Source organism: Ooceraea biroi, chromosome 6 (genome assembly GCF_003672135.1).
Source record: "Ooceraea biroi isolate clonal line C1 chromosome 6, Obir_v5.4, whole genome shotgun sequence".
In the NCBI taxonomy this organism is placed as follows: Eukaryota; Metazoa; Arthropoda; class Insecta; order Hymenoptera; family Formicidae; genus Ooceraea; species Ooceraea biroi.
The window spans coordinates 5,633,297-5,658,870 of record NC_039511.1 but is presented as its reverse complement, the minus strand read 5'-3'; the positions used below and the strand labels follow the sequence as shown (position 1 = coordinate 5,658,870).

The 25,574-nt window shown below is 44.6% G+C and overlaps 1 protein-coding gene across 1 annotated transcript in view; it reads left to right on the top strand.

The window, feature by feature from the left end:
• The window catches only part of LOC105286641 (semaphorin-1A-like), a 152,411-nt gene that overhangs the window by 25,176 nt on the left and 101,661 nt on the right, over positions 1 to 25,574 (top strand). The window contains exon 2 of the mRNA XM_026970528.1: positions 8,363 to 8,543. Coding sequence (XP_026826329.1) covers positions 8,447 to 8,543 — 97 coding nt within the window. The 5' untranslated portion in view covers positions 8,363 to 8,446. The remainder of the gene's footprint in view (positions 1 to 8,362; positions 8,544 to 25,574) is intronic.

Below are 25,574 nucleotides of genomic sequence, written 5' to 3'. Positions count from 1 at the left end.
CATACGGAGTATTCCGGTGCAATGCGTTTGCGCCAGTGAATCGAGCTAATCCCGCGGGGTGAAAAATCAAGAGCATTACGTCTTCCGTGAAACGCTTACTTTCGCATATTACTCGCAATGCGAGGATTCGTTTGCGCGGCCAACGACCCTTCGACCACGACAATCGATCGGTCCGATCCGCGTTATTATTTCGAGCGTTCATGAATTTCCAGGAATAAAACGGAAATTTGCGCCATCGTTCTTATATATTCATCGTACGCGCGCACGCTAAATTAGGATTCGTCCATTATACTCCGGCAATTTCCCTGGTGTGCGGTCCGCCCTGCGCGAAATTTCGGTACCTCCACTTTTTTCCGCGCTCCAGGCGTGTCCACTCGTTTTTATTGCATACGCGATATCACCTGGCTGTTTTAATGATTCCCCTCTCCCGCGTTCCCCGATTAACTCGATCTTCTCTTTCTGCCTCTGTCTCTTCGTTTCGCTATCCTTCTTTCTCTCTCTCTCTCTCTCTCTCTCTCTCTCTCTCTCTCTCTCTCTCTCTCTCTCTCTCTCTTTCTCTTTTTCAACGTAAATAACATTTGATATCATTTTAGAGACAATCAACAGACAATTGCGATATAGTATTTTCGCAAACGTGTGATGTGAGAACCAGCGGAAACCAGAAAAATAAAAATAGAAGAAATAATGAAATAATGTAGTCAATTAAAAGTTGGAGCAGTTATTTGACGAACTCCGTGGGTCGTATTATCTTTCATTACTCAGGACACCGCTGGCAGGTCAGATTTATTGGCAATACGTGAGATGATTCCCTATGCGATGTCTACCCAGCTTATCCAGCCGGAATTTCACGGCTGGAACATTGCGTACGCAAATCTCCATAATCCCGAGCGTTTTCCTTTACGGAGGAAAGGCTAGTACCTGGCGCCAGCGCAAAGCCGAGGGGAAGCGTCTCGCGTGTAGAGAGATTGGCTCCGTCGTGGTTTGTTTCGCGTGCGCTTCAACCAACTGTAGCTTTGCAATCCGAGCTGCAGCCCTTACGGCTCCAGTTGCAACGCTCGCGGTAACCTGCAGCTACACTTGGCGCCTCCGCTGCAAGACCTAACGACTAGCGAAAACGACGCGAGCGAGTAAAACGCCCACGGACGTGCATGGAGATTATTTGAGCGGTGGTAACGATGCTTCTGCCCGACTCGAAGACCAGCGAAAATCGTTGAGAAACGTCGCTCGCAGGTGCTAAGAGAATATCCCGAGACCATGTCGGTTGGTTCCTTACGTGCGCAGTACATTCGAGCGAGATTATTCGCGGTACGCGAATTTATTATTACAAAGGAAGGGGGGAGAGAGAGAAAGAGAGAGAGAGAGAGAGAGAGAGAGAGAGAGAGAGAGAGAGAGACCTGAAAGCGATACCGCGCGGTTTACAGTTTCATTCGAGTAGCGTAGCGCGTCTACTTCGGTTGCGATAAGTAAATCGACCCACCGCCGTATGTTATTGTAATTGTTATAGTTCCCAAACTTCGAAACTACATAGCTGTACCGATTACTCGCGGAAATTGATGCGTTGTATGCGTACAGTCGAGCGGCTATTTGCTACATTGGATATTTAAGGCTGTGTGCGACCTGATATTTGTGTAATATCTTTAGTAATATACTGCCACTGTGTGGTTTACGAATAATTGGAGGCTGCGGTATTATCAGAATATCTCTCCCGACGTACGTGTAGAAACTGAGCGAACGAAATAACTAGGTATTCCGTTTGCTTGGCTGCTGCAATTATTTTCTGTTGTTTATCGGTGAAAGGTTCATACGAAGTGCATTTCAATCGCTTTTAATCTGTTCTATGCATTCGCGAACCTCGAGCATTCTCTTGGTTTGATATGAAGGTATCCACCATTCCTCTCTGTAATAATTGGAATTTTTTCTAGCTTCGTGGGAATGCGATGCAGTTTTCAACTAAACAAATGTGTTCATTTGAAATTTCTAGTGCAGAGCCATTAAAATGAAGAAAAAACTTTCAATAACATTCAATAACGTTTAAAACTGTTGAAAAAACGAAGCACAAGCCGCTCTAGAACGACGAGTGTCCTGCACGCATACAACAATACATTTAAAACGCAACAAGCCAATCTTCTCGAAAATGAAAATATTGAGAATTTTCAAACATCACAAGAAATTTAAGAAGGATTTTCGATTGATCGATAATTTTATCTGAGCGTACAGCCAATCGAATTCATTCTTTCCTAATTTAAAAGAGACATTGGACTTGTTAGAGATAAAGCGTATGAGAAATATAGAGTACGTGAAACTGCTGTCAATTATCCTTGGCTTTTAACGCGCAAAAATATATGCACGCAAAGAGATAAAAGCTGGTGCGCGTCCGCACGAGGTGATGCTACCGCTGTCGCGAAGACAAATTTGGTGGAGACCGCGATTTTCCTGCCGGCATACTCGCTCGCGACCACGATTGTGATCGCACGTATACGTAATAGGAGTAATTCGCCTGGTGGCGAGGATGAAATCTGAATATTCCCCGTGATTTGGACCATTTCACCTGGCCGTTTCCACGAGAGGTCATCCGGGGCACGAAGACCACGTTCTCCGCGGTTCTCGCGCGCTTCTGAATATTCATTCACGCGAGTTGGCTGCAGCTACGAAGCGAGTTGCTTTAAATCCACCCGCCACGCTACTCGACTGTTCCTGCTTCGACTCGCATTCCTGACTTCGCCGGCAATTGCTGGCGTTATACTTGGTCCTGCTAACACGGAACCGCGATGCTCCGGTGGCTATGTAACCCCCCGGATTTCGGGGCGCAACAACCGAGATTCGCTGTGCGCGCACGCGGAAACGTGAGTGCCAATCGGTGTAGTCATTAATCCGTGAGACATCAGCATGTACGTGGACAGCTGCGCGCACGAGCGTAAAATGATCCAGCCTAGGAAGACGAAGTTAAAATCACAGAACTGAACATCATCCTACACAATCCTGGATTTTACCGGTATTCACTTATGTCACTGAAACATGGACATTATGGGTGGCGGACCATAAGAGAATAAACGCTTTCAGAGATATTGAAGAAGAATATTATGCATACCATGGACGGTATGGAGAACAAATAACTCCGTATTAAATAATCAAGCCAACACGAAAGACTGTCCAGCCTCATATGTGCTAAAATTCTCACTTTCTTTGGCTACATCACAAAAGCCGACAATATGAAAAGGCTTATTATAAGACGTAGAGTAAATGAGGCCGAAGCAGATCCCTGGATCTGCTTATCCAATGGAGTGACACCAAGACATCAAGAAATTAATGAACGACAATCTGAAAGCGATGGTGAGACAGGTCAGTGGTCGAGTAAATTGAAGAATCCAAGTTAATGGAGTTATGGGAAACCTGGAGTACCAGCGTCATAGCCATCTGACAAGGCCGCATCTAAAGATCGAATTAAATTGAGGAAGAGAAAGATATTTGACTCCATTGTACATGGATGGAGGCATGATGTGAACTTTTCATTTTCGTATTAATTATGGATGAGTTTGAATCGTTTCAGTTCGAGATAAGGGAGGTATTACAAGAATGAATAGATAAAGTTCTGCATAATTTGTAAAGCCAATATCTTAAGTACCACTTTATATAGAAAATGAAGTTCACAAATTGTGGATTTAATGCGTTCTGCTCCAAACGGCTTGGGCTTAATTCTCAAGTTTGATCGCTCGTCCAAAATACTTTATAATAGTCTCTCCTATAATGTGCCTCGTAACATTGACGAGTTTTAAGCTTAAATCTTGAAAGTTTATAATTCTGCAGAAATTGGCATACCGGTATATAAAAACAAGTTTAGCAGAAATTAATAATGATTCTAATAACGACTATTAAAGTACCAGACAGGAAGTAAAAATAACTCTTCACATATCGTACGTAATACATGAGCGTCTGTGTTAAGTTTTCTCGATTATTAGATTATCGGTTTTCAGAAATTCTCGTAGTATCTCCGTTCCAGTTTCGGAACTTCATACCGAATGTCGTGGCGTTTCTACAAGGTTCAACGAACGATAAACTTTATGTTACTCAAAATTGCCGCGTTACCTGGATTTCACAAAGCCCAGAAGGCATTTGAAACGAAGAAACTAAACATCTCTGGAGCGTAAACAGTATCGCGGTGAAACGAAGAGTTTAACAATTCATGCGAAACCGAGCTTGCCTGAAGAGTTTAGGATCTACCATAAAATTCCACGGTAGCGTGGACAGTGAAACGTAAAGTGAGTTTTCCTCCGTCGATAACGCACGTTTCTATTAAATTATTTCCCGAAGTTCTCGAAGAAAGGTGTCGCCGTTCAAAATTTACTACTACATTGGTAGCCATCTCTTATGCTGTTTTCGATTTAAGCGCTGAAATAGGTAGCTAATTAACATGTAAAATGAGCTTAATTTTGCGATAGGCGCGTGCTTGTCGCTGACATGGCGGCAGATGAGTTAATTTAATAAACTGTTATTTACGAGATCCGACTGTCTCAACTTTGCTCCATTTTCTCAGTATAAGTTCTCGAAATATTCTATTTGCGCGCGGTTACAGCGAAATCTTCTCGAGATGAGGGGGATGCCCCGAGTTCCCGGCGCGCCTCACTTTGAACGAGATCGACGTTACTTATTAATCATTGCCTACCTGCCGACTCAAAGACCGCTGGTAGTCTCATTCATCCGCTCTGTCGCGGATATCTTTTGCTTCCTTTTGCCGTCTTTCAGCTACTAGACTTATCTTCTCCCGTGCCGCTCCTTCTCGCTCTATCTTTCCCTCCTGCTTCCGGTTACACAATCTCCACGTTTGAACGGAATTTGGAACGGCGCGAAGCTGTCTCGGGTGAAGTCGGATGAAGCAGTCGCAGACGTCAATAATTAGTCATAACAATAGGAAAGTTAATCGTGTAATTAACGACGCAGCCAAATACTCTTGGCGCGGCAGGAACTACTCGTGCACTTTCAACTTACTACGAACCGTGATCTCCGTTCGCGAAGCGGAAAGGAACCGAAAGTTAACCGAGCTTTTGCGACGACGAATGTCGCTGCCGCGTGTGGAAATATCGAGTACCTACACGCCCGTTTCGAACGTTCGGTGTCGAAGAGGACGACGGGTGTGCACTCGTGCGATCTGTAGCAACGGGAGAACGACAAACAAACGGACAAACACACCGAGCGACCTTTAGGATTTCAGGCCGAATTTTCAAGCGGGATTTCTGCTGGAAATCGCACGACGCGCACAAGACGCATCGCAGGCGGAGCGGCCTTTCCGTGGCGCGTATGCTGTTTTTACTTTGATCGCTGGCTCGTTGAACGGGGAGCAATCGCTGCTGGGAACTATCTACGGTCCGAGCAATCACGCTCGTACCGCCATTTGTGCCATTGCCGTTGCTCTTGTTGGAGCCAGTACACGCACAAAGCGCATGGATAATTAGACCAGGCTCCCACTGCTACAGCAGCAGCAACGACGCCAGAGCAGTTGCCAAGCGCTCTCGCGTTCTCCCTTTCCAGAATGTGTTGGTCAAAGTTTTACCCACGAGAGGCTACACCCAGCGCCAGCTTGCTTTTCTCCGTCGTTTCACCTCGTTCCTCCCCCGTTTCTCCTTCGCTCGTGCTCTCCAGGTGCGTTTCCTGCCTAATCTTTTTCCGGGTGTTGCCGTAAATCTTCGACGGTGTTCTCTCCTAGTTATTTTTTCCTCCCACGTAAACGCTCTGCCCTCCAGAATGCGAGGTGGCAGCTTTAAAAGTCCGGGCGGTCTCGTTTTTCGGCGCTGTCGCGTTTCCGGTAATTAGCGGAAAAATGGGGGCTTCAATTGTGCTATCAAGCGCCATGCATGCGGGATTACCGCGAAATCGACGTGTCCCGTGAAATTATTTAGCAAACAATTACTTGACTGAGTGCTAATTATATTCTGACGTTTATCAATATTTTGCGCGATTGTTTGCGACAATCATTCGCGTACGAAAGTTCGATATGTTTACCGTGTAAATATATGCAGCACTTTGCAAATTACGCATTAAGAATGTAACGCGAAACGGTGGTGGCGGTAATTAAGTGGACGAAAACGAGATTAATCGTGAGGAAATAAACGGCAGCGCGGAATGTTATATGGGATATTTACATAATTCACAAATTTGGCCAAATTCATGTCACCGGAGGACGACCGCTCTTCCGCGATAATCTCGAGTTTCGAAATGATAGTTATAATCCCGCAGTCCGTCTCTCCTGTACGCGTGTATCGCAGCATCCAAGACGGAAAAGCGTGCATGGCACGCCGAAAATTAGATCTCTTTCCCCGCATCGAGAGAGCATCCGGCAATCGAGCGGAGAGCTTTCCCGTTGTTTGTAAACCCGCGATGTAATTCCGCACTCCGTCTAACGTAAGAGAGAAAGTCTCATTTTCGGTGCACGCCACTCGTGGAATCGGAAAGCGGCTGGCGGAGAAGTGACTCTCGATCTGCAACTCGTCCTCGTATCTCTCGAAAGTAGGACGAGCCACGCCTAGCGAGGCGTGCTCTCGCTCTCGCAACATCAACGCGACGGTATCGCGACGAAACATTCTTCTTTTTTTTTCTCCCCCCGACTCTTTTTCCAACCGTGATTCATGAGTCGATTTTATTAGATTGCGCGTACTCGCGCGCGCAGCTGTCGCGAGGTGATCGCGAATTTATGATCGGCCGCCAGATGTCAAGTAACGACGCGGTGCATTGTCGCATCGGAAAGCGATCGATCACGGCCGAGATCAATTAAAACTTTAATAGCATCATACTCGTTGGTCCGGATTAACGATATCCCGATCGCGCCGGTCGATCATTGTGCTGCTTACAAACCCGCGCGGGCAAATTGGGATTTAAATTGGTATCGGAGCGGCTGCTGGATGTTAGGACCTCGCTCCGTTTGCCTTGGTGGATTTGCGGAATCGGAGAAAAACGAGCGCCGCGCGTAGCACGGAATGATAATTCCGCTCCAGACATTTACAAGGGTTCCCGGGATGTACAGGGTGTTCGCAAAACCATGTGCGGTTTCTATCGGATTTCCATGGTTCAACGAGAAAATGGAGTAAACGTCGAAAATACTTTGCTCTCTCGCGCGAACGTACGTTTCCCTTAGTTCCCGTTGGATTAATCATTGCTGGATTCTCTCAAGCATTCCCGATGTGCATTCCCGATGTTGCGAATTACCGAAAATATATTATACTTTCGCCATTAAGTCATAATTTCTTTATGATTGCTTTATAATTTTCCTTCCAAAGATGAAATTTGCACTTTTCATTAGCGTTATAATCTCTACTCGTGGCTGCTTCTTCATCGTGTTTCATATTCGAAAGCTAAGAAAACTATCGGAATATATTATGACACGTTCGTCAAAAGGAAAAGAATATTATCGTGATTAGTGCAGAAAAGATGAAAACCAAGTTCTCTAAAAAAGACTCGTCAGCGAAAAGAAGCGGGAACGAAGAATAAAGCATCTTAAACACACGTTTCGTAGAAACTTTTCTCAGCTACCTTGCTAACTCGGTATATCGTAGAAATTTGACCGCATGTTTTACGACCACCTTATACGTAGAGTGAATATACATATTCGATACTGCGTTTAATCTTGAACGTATTCGTAGTAGTAGACGGCAGTACATGGCCCCAGGACAAATAGAAACTCGAGCTGGCGACCTCTCTGCATAATGCATAACATCGTCGTCTTCTTCATCGTCGTCGTTGCAGTCGGTGGTCGCTCCCCCCCATTCCTTCGTTAGCCTTTTATCCTTCCCCGTGCTTTCCCTTACTTATTCCAAGTAGTAGTTTTCTTCTACAAGGAGATATGCATATATAAGTTCCGCGCGAAAAGGGGACAAAAGACTTGTTTCTTTCTGTCCTTCTTCCCCTCGCGCCGTAAAGAATACGTACGTTCAATTTGGAGTACTGGTACACACGGAGCATCGTGCATACACGAGCGAATCCAATTTTCTCAAAGTAATATGTTTCCTTGGATTCTGTAGTGCACTCGGGCGACAATACGATAATAACATTACTAAACAATAATCGTTAAATAAATGCATCGAATTCCTTGGCCGCCGAAAACAGACCAAATCAGAAAAGATACATTTCATCCTTGGAAAGATATCACGACTGGGGTACATTAACGAGGAACAACCGAGCAGCAAAGATGTTCCTATAAATCTGTTTTCGAAACATGTGAAATCATTAATCACTCAATCATTTCAATGTTAATGTGAAGCTTTTCCGCAATAAACGACTGGACGTTAAATCCTTGTAAATTCAGAGCGCGTGTTTCGTGATACACAGGATTATAACGGATCATTTTATATGATGTTGCTATTTTGTATGATTACAGGAATGACGATCGGTGGTGGCGATGATGAGGCTTGAAAGTTATCGTTGACTTGTCGGACATCCTGCAGGGCCATTTGTTTCCAGGATGAGCGCGTCGCTGCGGATTTTGGCTCTGATCAGCTTAGCCGCGCAAAATGTGGCTTGGCCGCAGGACCCCATTCCTCGACTGCACGTCAAACACCGTGAGTAATATTTAAACAAGGCTCTTCTAATCCCGTATTACGATACTCTAATCCTGTGCAAACGCTCAACTTAAATTCGCATCGTGAATCTAGAACCGCATCTAGAGAGTTCATTCTAAGTTTCGCTTGTTTAACTCCTTATTTGGAAATGTTCTTAGCGATATGGATTTATATGGTTGGCGCACGAAGACCATATTTGCAAATCTTCTTAAATCCACATCTTTTTAGAAGGGATGGAGATTATGCGCCACAGAATTGTGGAAAGCTCTTTTTCTCTCTTTCTCTCCTTATTTTTTGAGAATACAGATTTAAGGCGAATCATGGAAATGAGAGTTCAGTCGCGTTAGCTCTTTGCTAAATTTTCAGTACCTTATTCTACGGCGATATCGGTTTTAAGTGACGATTAGGTAATGCATTTCGACAGTTAGTTGTCGTTACTCCAAATATCTCCCACAAGATAACCCCCGTTAAGCTAGTGCCCTCGCCGCAGCAAATTGAATTGGAAACTATCGCAGAATTAAGTGCCATTTAGCCGCTAATTTACTGCTCTGTACGTCGATTTTAGTATCCAAGCCATTCGGCAGGTCTCCGCGAAGAAAGTTACAGATGCCTGCTTAATGTTAAGCCAGCATCCAGTCTAACAAGAATTACATCAAGTAAGAAAGTAGCTATATCGGAATTAAGCGCCGTTTAAACGCTTGGAACAATTAACGAATTAGACTTGTCAAGTAGATAGTGGCCATTATAATACGTTTAGTGTATATTTGAATTTTCAACTCACTTCAATTAAATTTCAATGCATCAATCATTTTTACCGACGAAGGCGTATCTTTTTAGGTGGACTCTTTTTCCGGGATAAGCGCGCGGCTGGTCCGCCGGTAGAAGTAATTATCTAAAATTGCACCTTTGCTACAGGGCTCAATAATGATCCATTACTAAATTTGGCGCGACGCAACGCCACAACGACCTTTTGCGAGACGAAATTTAATAAAACGTAGCCACACTTTCGCCGCGCTATTTTATAGATTTATTGAGTTACTAAATTTACGCTAGCCAGTCTCCCTTTTAGGGATATACATAGGCGTTCAATTAAAATGAATCTAATTAATCAACCGGGACGCTGATGATAGTCACACTTCATGTGCCAACCAACCGCGAATTTATCGCGCGCTATTATCTACGGTAGACAATAATTTCCTCTTCTTCCATTAAAAGAACCTCTGCTGTGAAAATCCGCAAATATTCGGTGATGAACCACCACTAGTCACTGCTCTCTCCATTTTCCCTCCATTTCCTAACAATATAGATTTGCACGATTTCAAAGTACACGCCTCTTAATCCAGTTACGCTCCGTATCTCGCGAAGATACGAAGCAGCCTTGATTCAAATTCGCGGCATTCGCGTGGAAGGTCCTCGCTGAAATTTATTCCAAGTGCGCGTCTTCCGCGAGTCTCTCTCGCACGCCCGAGGAAAAAATCGGTTGGAGCGAACCTCCCGGCGCAGGACGATGTAGATAAGAACGCGCGGTCGCCATTTATCACGGGCAATCTCCAGCGCGTCGGTTAACCCGCGACTTAATTTTCACTCGTGCGCGAAAGGGAAGGTGGAAAGAAAAAAAGGATCGTGAGAAACGGCCGCGCCGGGCGACGGGAAATGGTTGTCGCGATCCAGAGGACCGCGACGACCCGGGCTATTCTGTCCCTCCGAGAGGTCGCATTTCTGCGCCGGATACAGCGGCGACTTTCATGCTGCGTGGCTGCGACGACCGTGTATTCACAGGTTGTCAGCGGGACTGGCCCTGCCAATTCAGAAGGCACTTCCGCGCGCGGATGCGAGCACCCTTTCGACTGCACCTGTGGATTTGATTGTCTGTCTCGTGGCGCAGACGTGCTCCGATACGGGTGGACCGGTCTAAACATAGACACGCATGCTGCCACGGAAGAGAGAGAGAGAGAAAGAGAGAGAACAGGCGCCGTCTGCTTGAACGGCTGCTTTACCGCGTCTTATCGAAGCTGCGGATGCAACGCGGAAATTGTTGCCCCTTTGTCGCCGCGCGCTTTCATTTGTGACGCAAGATGCAAACCTCTTTTCGGCGAGCATGGCTTCGCATTCAATCGTCGCGCGGCTGTTATCGTTGAGCGGAGTTCACTCGTTCCTCCCGCGAAAATATTGAACATTTTGTAATGTATTTTGTTGCACGTGCATGTATTTTTTAACGCGCATACCGGAATAAATTTTTTTACCGGAGCTGAAACAAATTTCCCTCCAGTAGAATCCAACTTGACGCGTTTTTTTCCCGCGCTTTTTCCAAGTTTCATCATTAAATGCTTTAGCAGTCATGATAAATAACTGCAATACGGTGCATACGGCTTCGTTATTTATTTGTATTTTTCGAGCGTGTTTTGCCTATTTGTTTTTTTAACTGTACAAAAATTTCTCACATTTCGACGTTTCATCGCGGAAAATGCATTTCCGTCTACAGCAAGGAATATAATTATGGTATACCACGCATATTTTATCATTAGTCCACTTAAAAGAATTTCTAGCAGTAATGACTCTTCTTCTCTGATAAAATTAACAAAAGAGTTTCTCACTGCACACTTAAATTGTAACGTTTGCCGCGGCGTTTGCGCGTCAAAGCGAAAAACACGTTTGCGCATACAATATGTTATACAACACGTACGCGCGCTCCTATTTTATTATCACCTTACGATAAAACGTAACGGAGAATGCCGCGGCTCGCCGATGACACTTTGAAATTTGCCCGGATTCTATCGAAAAATGACAAAGGTCGTCGTCGTTGCTGACTACAGGCGATCACTCGCACGCGCCCGTTGCCTTTCGTCGTAAACAAAGATACAATCGATAATTTCCGGCAAATCGGGGATGATGGCTTTTCGGAAGTTTACCCGACCGGAAGGCAGAGAGAGGATCACACGCTGCGGCGGCGAGACAGCGGCCAGCGCGCAGGGGGTTAACGACCGTTGGAAATCCGCCCGTTGCTGGTGGATGGATCCGCCTCGGAGCTTTTGACGCGGATCAAATATTGGCGTGTGTCCTGTCGATCGGCGCGTCCACGCCATGCCGCGCCGCCGTGGCACGGCGCCATGGCCCGCTTTGGTAAATCCTATTGAGTATTCAATTACGGCGGGAGCGCGGGGGCGGCGGTACATACATACGTACTCGACCCCCGCCGGGTTCCCGTCCCCCGACAGTCGACCTGTCGTTTCGCGCTCGAGATGAAATTGAATGTTCTCGCGCGTTATATAGTGGTCCTGAACGCGCAAGAACGACGGAAAAGTCCCAAGGAGCTTTCCGAAGGAGTCTTTACGATCTTGCACGTGAAATCGAGCGTTGAACTGCACTAGGCGAGTCCCTGCGAATTCGCAATCGATTACACTCCGATCGATTATACTCCCGGTTGCTAGATCCGGTTAGCGCGATAAAGCGCGATACGTATCGCCAAGGGGAATCACGCTGCGTGTCTCGTGCATCCAGCGTCGCGGTACTCACGCGTAAAGTGTCTATCGAGCGGATGCTGAGGTGTCTGCTTGCGGTACGCGCGCTGAGACGTACGTCTCCCGCGAGGAACGTGATAACGTGCGCGTGCATCTTTGAATCGTTGATAATTAACGGCGAACCGAGCTCGTCTCCTATAGCTGATGATAATCTACGTTTGGAACGTACTATTGGAACGTAAGTAATATCTCGAGACGACGCCGGAGTATGTGGGTTAACCATTTGCTATGTCGCTGCGACGGAAGCCGTACACTCGACTGGCTCTCGCCGAGAGTAAGCTCGTTAGGACTCGGAAGAACTTTGTTAAGCCCTGGGACCGCGTCAACGACAACGGCAACGTCTGCGCTCGAGCGCCCGATGTGTTCTGTGCACGCTGTGCGCATCAAGAAAAGGAACCGAGAGAGAGAGAGAGAGGAAGGAACCATCCCGCTTTCGCATTACACCGTTCGTCCGCGGCGTTTGCAATCCCCTGGTCGACCGCGCGGTCGAAGCTTCGATTATTCTTCCGGCGTTCGGCGATGTAGAATGCGGATATTCGAGATTCGACTTCGACGAGAGAAGTTTGCTAAGTGGCGTAAATGTACCGTAAACGATAGCCCGGTATAACGCATCCTCGTCTCGGGCGCGCCGTCGGCGATTCGCGGTGGCTAATGCAATTCCGTGCCCCCGGAGTGGCGCAACCCCCGACCAATCCATTCCTGCTGAATCGTGCTAAATCGTTCGGTTAAATTAGCGGCGGAAATGTAAATTTTTTATTGTTCGTTTTATTTTTGTCGATTCCTTTTTCGCTCTTCTCCTTTCTTTTTTTTTATGTTACCGCGACTCGTTTTGCAATGTAATGGCTTTCTCATTTTTATCAAATCGAATTGCGTTATCCTCGAACGTTGTGTCTCTTTTTAGTCGATATGATAATAATAACTTTGTAGTTGAAGAGAAGGAGAGGAAAAATTTCACATTTTCATTTTATTTAATTTATCTGGATAATTGATAAAGCATATGGCATACGTATATTTTTGATGCTTTTTGTTCATATTTTATTCGATTTTTCATATTGTTGCTAGTACGCTTTTGTTTCCAGAGCACTGATATACCATTAAACACTATCATTTTATACTATTGTTGTTACAATGAAAGATAACGATGAATTGCTGAAATGTGTTGAAAATACGTGTCGTCCTAATATATCTGCCGACAGCCGGCACGCTCGACTGCATGAGTAATTTCGGTACGTATTTTTAAGCATACATTAAACGCATTCTGCGCGGGATCAAACACGAGCTATTCTATTCTCGTATTTCGATATCTGCAGATATGCTGTCGTATATGTATTCGACAAATATTCGCACAGTGGCATGTTCGCTGACCACCTCCAAGAAAATATTTCTCTTTGCCTTGAAAGCTCTGTGTACAAATTTTGCGTCGCGCTCGAGAACGAGAACCAGTAATAACCGATCGAGATAAATCACGTGAATTAGAGATCTCCTCGCTGCGATTGAATCCGATATTGTGAGAAAACACATGTAACGCATGTCAAATATTAATATACCGTTAGCATGTACAGAGAGGATTTCAGAATAAATCGAAATTTATTTTAATGACAGATTTGTATCAAATTTTACGAACATGTAGTTTGGCTCGTTGGAAATTAATTATTCCTGCATAAATTTATCGAGAGATCTAAATAATTATTTTTCTTACATTTTATCATGCAAACAAAACTAGAAAATATAAAGTAAAATAAAAATAAACAAAGATAGATTATTTTAAACGATATTGGAATAATAATAAATGTAATAGTAATAGTCAATTTTCACGAAAATGTAATATAATATATTAAGTATTTCAACATAAAATGTATTATTCTGAGAGGGAGATTATTGTTTGTACGAAACCTATTATTCTCATTTTTTTACATTGTCCAAACAAAGACGTGAAATTTTTCAGCAAAAGGTGGCTTAAAAATTTCATAGTTTAAAATTAAATTAAAAATTTCACAGCTCTTGATATTAAACGTAAAACTGAATATCTTTCATGTGTAGCTGAATATCGTTCGCAGTATGTATACGTGTATATGTATGTATGTACGTACGTGTATGCGAGTATACGTACCTTTCTAATCTTGATAAATTTTCTCTCTGCACACATTACACCTGCATTCGTTAACTCACTGTACCAGAAAAGCTGCTATTATTTCCATATTTTCATACGCGTATGTTCTCTTTGTCTACTGAAATGAGTACTTATACGCAAGTAATTATTTAATACTGTTTTTTATTTATATTATAAATAAAAAACAGCATTAAATAATTACTTGCGCTAAAAAGAAACTAATTATCATGGCAAGTACAAATGTACGAATATGCATATCGAACAAGAATACGTAGAATATAATCGAGATTTATCTCATTTTTTCAATATACACATATTGTTTTGCTTGGTTGTTGCACTTAAATCCAAAGTTCAATTTCATTAATAAGCATCGCAAGAGTTAAATTGTTTCGGCGTAGAATACTTTCAAAGCGTTACGTAAACGCAGCGCGAAGAAATGCACTCCGCTTTTGACTTCATCTCAAATGGACTCAACATGGACTTTAACATGAACTCAATTTAAAGACTTAAGCATTACGATTGAAAGATAAGAAGTATACAACAAATAATGGCATTTTATTAAATATTTGTAAAGGAAAAGTTGGTTCTCATGTTCATCGAAGAATTTTCGGTTAGAATAAAGTGCGATAGGATCACTGAGATACTCGAGACACTGGAGCAACGTTGGTGGTGAAACTATTAATGTGAGTTATCGCGCTTCGCGCCGTCAATAGGAGCGAAATATTTCTGTCGCGCGCTTCAGGATAGTCATAGAGACGAGAGAGTTTTGTTAAAGTAGTTTTATATCTTAATACGTCTCTCCAACACATCTCACGATAAAGATAAAAATGAATTACGTACTCTGGCTATTTAAAGTTTTGCTTTTGATGGAAATAGTGCATGCTAGCATACTTATCATTTTACGAGATCAAATAAATCACGAATCCTCTTTTAGAAAAAAGACTTTTATTAGATAAGCTTGACTATTTGTTCATGCTTCAATATCTTTCGAAATATATCACTGATATCGAATCAGACGCAGAGATAAAAAGCGAAGTTTTAGACGGATGTCATGTATAGAATATGTGACTACCTAAATTGTCACTAACTATTTAAAAAGAGGTATTTTTGGCCAAATTACGTTAAAGATTCACATCTTACCAATCATTGTGTCGCTAAGAGTACGAACAGTATTAAAAGCTAATCAAATTAGGTATCTCATAGCATACACACAGGAATTATTTCCAGAAAAAAGTATTTTAAGAATCGGGTAGTTGTCTGCCGTAGCTGAAAACTTAGGGAAATGTCTAGAGAATCAATACAACGCGTCTGCTCTTTTTTCAAGAAGATAACGGAACTCAGAAATGGCCGAAGTAACAACGAGCACCGTGCTAATTAGCGACTGATGAATTGAAGCGCGCAATGAATAAACTGCGACTGGTCGATAGCCAGTACGATTTCGGGTATTATCCCGCGAGGGGTGGATAACCCGCCACTGTGCTACCACCATGAGGTCGGTCGAGTGGATTCTCGTTCGTTCAGCCAATAGTCCCGCGGCTGACGAGCGATTTCAGCGGAGCGAGAGGTGTGCAGTAAAAGAAGGAAGAGAAGAATGCTTTCGAGGTGATTGATCGTCTCGCAAGGACGACGCCCCTTCGTCCTCGCGCGACCGGCGTTCATCCGAACGATCGGTGCGCCACGCCGCAGCGCACACCATCTCGTACCATGTAGAACTACGTACGTTTAAATTTGTTGAATTTTTAAGTCTCACGCGCCCTAGGAGAACCTTGGTGACTATGGTGTTCAAGCAATTACAGCATTGAAGAGAAATCTGAGAGACCAAAGTCGCAACGGTTCGGTTTTGGTTTTGGTCGAATATAATAAGTCCATGTAAACTCTCTTCTGACGGTACTCACTTGAAAGAAGGAAAAAAGGAGAAATTTCCAGTTTGCAGTCCGTTTATACTTTGTATGTACCTCTGTTGGTACTGCCCTTTGTTCCGTTTGTTACCTTAAAGGATAAAAATTGTAAGGCGGTTGGAAAATGACTAGCACATTCAACTGCGCAGCATTTCAATTTTTTTAATTAAAAAAAATCGTGCACAGCACAGTTCAGGGATGTTATTAAATGTTTAATATCAAAAGGCAGAAACGCTGGGAAAACGACGATAATAATTAATCAAATTTTGAGGAAAAGGGCGGATTGGTCGCGGAATACGCGAAATTAAGTTGTATCGGAGATGATTCTGTTCATAATTGCTGAATACATTTAACAGCACGTCTGACATTTGCAGTTTAGCGATCGATAGGCGTTAGGAAATTGCTGGCATAGCGATATAAAACAGGGAGGGGAACACATCGCGAATATAAATTGAGCGGAGAGAAAGTACTCGCATGTAGCGAAGGAAGCACGCTTTCGTGCGCCATAAATGAAGGTGAAATTAACTATTTGATGGCTTTTATCTCGCGTTGGGCTACGCGCTTCCGCGTTTTTCTATAAGTACACCCGACGTTTCCGCAAGAGAAACGCTGCTGATCGATCGGAATGTGCGTTGCATACACACATGCGATACGCGTACAAAATACGTGTGTAAAAATCATTAAAATCTTCATTTGTACACGTCACTTTCGTTTTGGTGCTCAAGACTACCGTGTGTGTGTCGTGGATACGCGGCTGCGGGTGCGGAATCCGTCGTTCTTTCGCGAAGCCGAGGCGTCGATCAAGGCACGCGGATCGCAGCGCAACGTTCGGATCGTTGCGGTCGTTCGTTGCCGTCTCGTCGAGACGGTGCGGTTTACGAGCAAAGAGGCTGACGCACGAAGGCCGAGCTGCACAGATGACTATCTGAAATAAGCCGGATGAACGCGAGGTATCGTACCACGTAATGCGCATACGACGCTCGCGCGAACGTCGACTCGTTAATTCGTCGCGAGCAACTGCTCACCGATTTTTTAGCGTATAAAACACAAAAGCCAACTATCGATAAGCGCTTAAACGGCAATAAATTCCGCGACGCGACCGATATCGCGTGGACATTTCATCTGAATGAAGGGGCGGCGCAGATAGCCGCGAATGCTCGGAATATTTACGTGCACGGTACGCCCGCTGTTAATCCCGCAGAGCGAGATGAAGGTAACGCCGGTATAATTACTCCATTTTGTTCCCCTCTCCCTCTCCCTCTCCCTTCCTCTCTCTCTCTCTGCCACGTGCGATCTCTCGTTCGTGATAGAATTTACAAATGAGCGGATAAGTGACAATTACACAAGCTATTCCCACACGCAGGATGAAACACCACGCCGCTTATGAATTCTTCCCGTGACAGAGAAGTTGGCCAATTGCACGCAAATTCTGAACAATTGAAAACAAAGGATTCGGTCAGGAGCGAGAATTTGTAATCGTGGACTGGTGTAGGAAATTTAATTTTGCTTTAATTTAGAGTAATGTCTCGAGTGGTCTCCAATTTTCATGTTTCACGATTTCTAAAAAAGTATATTGAAAATCAGAAAGTTTGAAATTTCGGTCGTCTCCATCACAATTTTTTGACAAAGACGCATGGACCTTGAATTGATCAGACAACTCGTAGATGAGAGATACCTCGCCGGATCTGGGGCATCCGGTTACGTCTGACGAGTGATCTCGCGGGAATACCCGAGTGCCAGCTAAATCCAAAGCCATAATCGAAATTATTCATTTTTCTCGATTTCCCGAATGCCCTGCCGGCGCTACCTGGTATTGATTAAAAAAATGAAAACAAAAGGAAAAGAAAACCAAGAAAAAAAGGGAAAATGAGTACCGCGCGGCAGTGCAGCGACGCTTGAACGTTTAATTCGCGCCGCTGTCACATAAACATCCGATAACGAAAAGAAACGAAGCCGAGTGTAACGCGGTTAAGCGCGAGCGCGCCGGGCGTCGCCGCGGAGGAAAATGCGCGGGTGTTGTGTACGCCGCCGTGTAGAAAATTGCAGATGCTGCACGCGCGCGCGGTACTTGCGAACGACGATATAGCCGCGGGACATCGCTTTTTTCCCCGAGATATACCAATATGAAATAAAAGAGATAAACGAGACAAACGCGGTGCGCGGTACGTGTATGCGCGCGAGCCACACACATGTCGAGCTTTAGAGGAGGGACTCCTCTTTCGAAATGCACGTCGATAACAAGCGATGCCCGCGTACAAATTTTCCGGATTGTATAAACGCTTCGTGCGATATTAGGTTCGTTTCTCGGCAGAAAGAATATCGTTCGTCGGACGATTGCGACAGCGGCAAAGGGGAGGAGAGGAGAGGAAGTGCGAGAACTGATTTATATCGTGCGCGCAGCCGATCATACGTTTTGTCCGGGTCAGGACTGTCGGTGTCGTGCCGTCGATGGACGAATCGGTTTCGTTCATTTTTTTCGCCGGCGCGAAATTGTCGCGTGCGAAAATTCCGCATCCTTTCGCGTCGTTGAATTTTAACTCGATGCCAGTGATCTACGGTTCCCTGGGAACCGACCGATAGTCGTTTCATGAGTTATGGCCCGCTGCTGCACGCTGATGCTGCGCGAACGCGCGTCACGAGAGATACGTTCCCGGTGTGTGCACACGTATATATTACATTCGTATTATTTAGTTCCGCTACGTACGAAATCTCCGTCTTTATCATTTCGCGAGACATTAAACTAACGATGAAGCGGATGCCCGGGTACAATGGAATGCGAATAAATTCAGTACAGCGAAAACATTTCATTCTACGCGTAATGTGCGTTATAATGATGTATTCCCTACAGCTGCAGTGTAGGGAAATTTTCAGCGTAGGAAACTGATAGCACGGATCACGGCAAAGCGATGACGAAAATAAAACTTATTTTACTCTCGATACAGATAATTGACAACTCGATGTAACGGTACACTTTATCTGTATTATCTCATAACAGCTTACGGAGGATTGTGAACGTATAAATACAAATAATCCACGGGCATTATTATCAATACAATGCAAATTTAAATTCGCAATTAGATTACTGCTTTTTTTTCGCACGCATCGTGGAATGAATTGAGCGATGCGGCAAAATGATTATGCAGAAAATTTTATCGATGCCAAAGGCTCGTCACGGCGCGATCATTAATTTCCATGTTTATCGGCGTCCGTAAGCCCATAAATAAATGTTAACATCGACGGCATTGAATTTAATAAAAGAGTCGATGACAAAGGGATAGGCGGCTATGAACGATAGATAGCACGGCCTGAAATTCGGAACGCCGGCAACTAAAAATATAGAGATACTACGACGTACGTATGCCACGGCGTCACGGAATTTTTAACAGTCTGATAGAATGTACACCCCCGATTTAACGAGGATATGTATTTTCGCGAAATCATTTTTCAACGCGGAGCAATCGCGACGCGCACTTGCGCGCGTTCTCACAGAGCGCAACGCAATGCGACGCGACGCGACGCGACGCAACGCGTCGACCACCAATACCGGATACGGTAACGAGCATAATGGAGTGTGTGGCGATAAGCAGTTATTACGCTTTCTAGGACAGAGCGCTTTTCCGTGTAATTTCCTTGCGATTTCCATAATTTACGTTGAGATGTAATGACGAAGTGTCTAACCAGAACAGCTGCTCGTAACGTAGTAATTAACACGAGAACTCAAACAGGAAACACGCTACGCGAGAAGCGCACGCGCGCACCCAAAGTTTGCGCATTAGGAGGAATTTTTCGATTGCACTACGAGAAGATACGCTTGTGTACATGTACAGGTTTCCCTTCAGGCTCCGCTTTCGGCTCGAAATGGATAACCAACTGCTAGTTTTGGACCACTGAAACATGCAACTTGCTGTCCGTCATGTGTAGTTCTGGCGACAAATGTCGGAAGCTGACAAAATTGTAATTGTTCAGAGTTGCAGTTGCGAAATTGCATTATCCTTTGTTGTATCTGCAGCTTTTTCGAAGGGGACTTGTGTCCTTTTTTATTTTCCGTTTATTTCTAAATTTAATGCATTTCTCTCACTCTCTTGTGCATTGTATATCTGGTATTAGATGCAAGATTGACCATACGTGGAATGAACACATACATTTAGATACAACAAACAACAGATACGAAACCAGGAAGCTACCAGGAGAAACGTATTTTTGCGAATATCTGCATTTCAGTATCCATTTCCATTAGTGTGTGTACACTTGGGATTCAGTTGTGTTACTGATATTCTCAATCCTTTTTCTCTGCAAAAAAGGGTGGTATTTTCTAGCGAGTAACGGTTTTTGTAATAATTTTTACCGGAATTCGAGGAATCTGGGAAGAAAAAAAGAAAATAAAATACCGGAGTTTTCTAAATAAAAATATCTTCTTAAATATCCGTTTTTAGCTATCGCTGTTAAATATGTGATGACCATGCCTGAAAATTTTATTGCAAATATTATCTCGTTGCCGATAATTTACATATTTGTTAACGTATTTATTGGTTGGTTATTGTAGCAATTTTCTGTATATGTTACGTGTTTGCTTTGCAAAAATATTTTAAGCGTGCACACTACACTCAATGTAAATTTATTTCACAAATCGACGTCCTCAGAAGTAAATTTACTCTATCACGCTCACGTTTATCTCGACTTGTATTGAATTAAATTTTAATTTAATTTTCTCGTTTCTTTTTCTTTTTGTTTTTTACGATTCTTATTCTCCTCCGCGTGATGAAAAGGCGACACCAAAGTACTTGGTTCTTGCGCCAAGCTCCTCGATTTGTAACGCTGCAGCAGTTTTGCATTTCGAACGATGACTTGTTTGCATTTTCGGCGCAGGATCGACGCCGGGAGTACGCGCAATATTAAAATTATTCATGTCGGGGCGGAGGTGAGCGAAAATCCGAAGCGAGGAACAGCCAACCCGCTTCTGTTCGTCTCGTATTCCGGACCAGATGCACGCCTCTGCAATCTAGCGCAAAGAAACGCGAAGGGCTTTTTTCGATAGCTGAACAGCCGATCGTATATGTGTTGGTCCCCCATTCCGTTTGCACTCAAGCTTTTAATGCGGGTGCAGAACGGGACGAGTACTGTTGCATTTCGGACGAGATTCCCGTGATGCCGTTTCCCGAAAATGGGAAACGATACCTCGCGCAAAAATCAGGTCAACTTAGATAACGCTCGCCAAAGTATTTGGGATAATACGCTGCTCTCGAGAGAGAAGGAGGAGGAGCAAGAGGAGGAGAAGGTAACGACAAACGCGGCTTGTGTTTCTAACGAGCTTTTACTTACGACCGAGCGTGTGCATCGAGAGTGCCGGTCCGTAGTCTCTGCCACGAGGCAGGGAACGACAACGAGTGTAATCGCGCACCGTGACGAGCCAGCGAGTAGCACCTTTGCTGGTGCTTCCTAGGGCACTAGATACCCTCCTCCCCCCCCCCTCTCTCTCTCTCTCTCTCTCTCGTTCTGTAGCTCTCTTTCTGCAAAGCAGCCGTATTGCCCGTGCATCCACTTCCCGTTTTTCGTGCGAGGTGGGATGGTAATTACGAGACTCCATACAGTCGGGCAACGTACCGGCACCCCGTGAGAGCGTCAGGGACTTAAAGCTCGCAGGAGGAAGCGCCTTTAAACGCCGGACCGATGCCGGATGCGAATGTGTGCGCACGTGCGTGCGTGCATACGTGCGTAGATGCACCTGTATAGGTGCTTTAATATTGCAGGTGCGCGTGTTATCTGGTGGCAACGAGCCAGTTTCCCAATTGCCTCCGAAACAGAGATATTTCGGATATTTGGATATTATGCACTCTTGCACTGCTTGCATTCTTGCGGTAAAAATCTTATTAGATTTCTTACTGTCCGATGTGCGTGCAAGCATATACGATAACAATTAAGGTATCTACTCATCGTCAGCTTTGGCCGCTTCTTTCAGTGATAGTTTTTGCAAATCCTTTGCGGACGCAATATGTGTCATGTGTATATGTACAAAACATATTCCCTTGCAGTTTTCTTACGATTTTCTTTCTTTTTTCTTATCGTGCTTGGAATCTGAAAACAAACAGGAACGCGGAAGCGTTGAGAAGCATGTGTTAATCTTAATTAATTTTGGGAAATTCGGTTTTATCCTGTCATCATCGAAAGAAACAAAAGATACTTCATTAATGTTATTGTATTTTTTACGTTCAATGTAAATATGGTAAGGTAATTATAGCTTTTTCCTTAGAATATACCACGAAAAAGAAGACTCAGCAGAATAATTTAGAATTATTCATTATTTCACATGTAAATATTTTATTTCATATTTCATGAAGTATGATGCATTTCGCGATTTAATATACTTGATAATAAATGAGCGAAGTTTGCTTTCCGCGTTTTATTAGTTTGTGTTTAATATAAAATCCGTCAAACCAACTTTTCTCCAAAAAGACATCGTTTGACGTGCATTATGAAAACCGCATAATGAAAATGCGTGGGAATTACTTCGCTGTCGCGTGTCATCCTCGAAGAATACATTTCGCGAGGATGTCGCAAATTTCTGAAAGAAGACGAGCATTCCGCGATTGTGAATCCGAACTCGAAGCGGCGTACGCGGTTATTATCAGCTTCTCATGACGGTTCGATCTTTCTCATATTTCAATTTACGTGAGCATATTTAAATGTATAACATGTTACTTATAGCGAGCTTCTCTCTGCCATTGAAGCGGGGCGGAGGGGAGGAAAGGGATACATCCAGGCCGTCGGTATTCGGTATTCTCATATCTTGCTGGCGTGCGAATGCGAGCGCGGAAAGTTTACGAGTCGGCGGAGGCGTTCCGCCGTTTCGCGTCACTTTCGTCGGCATCGGCTTTACGATCGTCGTATTTATACGATCGTTGGTTTATACACGCGGAAACTTCTTACTTACGCAGTATACGTACGTATCTACGTATGTACGTACGCCGCGTGAGAAGAAGCTCGACGTTACGAGAGCAGCTACGACGTGAAGTGGAATGAAATGGAATAATAAGAGAGGAGGAGGAAAGGCGACGAAGGTGAAAAAGGAACGATGATGAGGAGAAGGAGAAGGAAGAGGAAGAGACTATAGGGAAGAGGGTTAGAGGACTCAAGAGCCGCCGTGCTGACGTCGAAACGCGGCCGAGTATCGATTGTCCTATGCTCGACGTGTCGGCGTTTTCCTCTTCTTCGTCGCCTTTCGAGCCTGCGAGACGACGCCTCCTTCCGCGTGATCGCTTTAATTTCGATTACTGCGTTGTTTTCCTCGCTTTTCACGGGGAATTATCATGCAAAGTACTGCCCATCTAGATGCCATCCTGAGGAATAACGAGAACCGTTTCGTGGATGATCGATTTTATTTTCTTATTTGGGGTTCGCCGTGATCCACACGTGCATTGTGCGCAAATTGACGAGTAATCGTGGTTGGAAAGTATTGACATATACCAAAATTAGTGACAACAACAATCAACATTTATAGATCTTCGAGATTCTATAAAAGAAGTCTGTCCTAATTTTTTACAATTGCTTATTTTTATACGGATAATCTCAACGAAGTAACGTTGATAAAGCGATATTTATATACCGCAAAAATACATATAGATGTCGATGAAATGAACGAATGAACGGAGCTCTGGGGAGCCCGCCGCCCCGCCGTGTTTTCTCTGTCGTGTTTCCCGCCGCGGACAAAATGGAAAGAGGTCTGAGGCGACACAAAGTTAAATACGCTTGGGAATGTAATCTCATGGTAAGAGCGCAGAAAAAGGAAACGGAATATGAGAGGATACCATCGCGCAGTGGCGAGCGCTTTTTTCTGCGATAATAGCGTAATAATCGAAACGAAGTACCGGAGGCGGGATATCGTGCGGAATTTAATGAGGGAGATCATTTCATATGGCGCAAAAGAAACGGGAGAAGAGGTATCGCGCGTAATCAGCGCGGGATTGTTCTCCCGGAGACAACCGTTGTTTATGGAAACGTTAACGGCAATTGCTGTCGTCGCGATGGAGACAAACGACGCAGCACCGGGGTACGAGATCAAACGCGAGCTAACAAACCCGGCGTCGCGACGCAACAACCAGCAAACAGCCGGCTCCACCGGCCGGTATAAATTTCGTGGAGGAGAGGGGAGGGTGCAAAATAAAAAAGAAAAACTGCAAAAAACCAGAAACGTGAGGTAACGGGCTCAACTTTTAATGTGAATCAGCGAATCGCCCGTACGTTCGCTCGAACTCGCCGAAGTTTGGCGAAGCGCGCGAGCTAACTCGCGAGATGAAACGTTCGGACTCGAAACAATTTTTGATAAATCGCTCCGCCACGGAGCGGCCACTTCCGTTGCGTTAAGACGGAGGCGAAAACGTTTCCCGCTTGTTTCTCTCTTTTTTCCTTTCCTCCACATCTTTATCCCTCCGTTTGCACCTCCGGCGGGTTTTAGGGATGCGTATCCGCCGAATGCAATTTAATATAACCGCGCGCGCGCGTACACGAGATACACACACATACGTACGTACGTACGTACGTACGTATGTATAGCGGTACGGGCAGGCAGCTCGCTTTGCATACCGCCAACTCGTCCGCATTCATTTACACTAATGCACCACAATTTGCGTTGCATTTGTCGCGGTGCGCAGCGTAACGCGGTACGACGAATGTGCGGTCTGTCTTTTATCTCCGTACGGACGCTCGTACGTACGTACGTACGCGCACGGTGGTGGCGTACAACGCATACAGGGTGTCTGATAAGTCGTAGCGCCGGCGAGATGACGATTCCGCGTGAGAAGCCGAGCGGTAAACGTGAACGAATTTTTCCGATAGGTCACGTAGCTTTCGAGCCGGTACTTGACATCAGCGGCGTACAGCGCTATGTATTTGTGTGTGAAAAGAATTTTTAAATCTACGTTAATGCGCTTTGCTGTTCGATGAGTGTATGCAAATGTAAAGTCAGATAGATGGATCTCTCCTGCCTTTATATTCGAAACGATTTTCCTCGAAATATCTGGTTCAAAATTTCAATCACAATTTAATGCTACATTTTTGCTACGCTCTTTCCTTTTTTTTTTCTTTTACCAAGATGCAAGACGGTTGTACGATTTATTGAACACCCTGTACTTTCCGATGGATGTACTCGCGTACGCTCGTTTTGCTGATGGTAGACGAGCGACGGCAAGCCAGAGGCAAGCCGGAAATTACTATAGCGGCGGAAGAAGAATCCGTCGAATCGAGGACGCTTGTTTTCCCGTCTACAACGCTAAACCGATCTCGACTGCGGCGTTAGTCGACTCGAGTCGAGTCGAGTCGATTCGACTCGACTCGGCGTTGGAGTTGCATCGCGCCGGACGTGCCGACATCGAAAGCTCAATCCAGTTTATCCGGTCGTAGCATGAGTCGATGAGATAAAATCGGCCCGCGGAAAAAGTCCCGAGTAATTTCCGTTAACCCCTTAAGCGTGGGCCATTATCCGCGCGCATGATGACTATATAATTGCCAATAT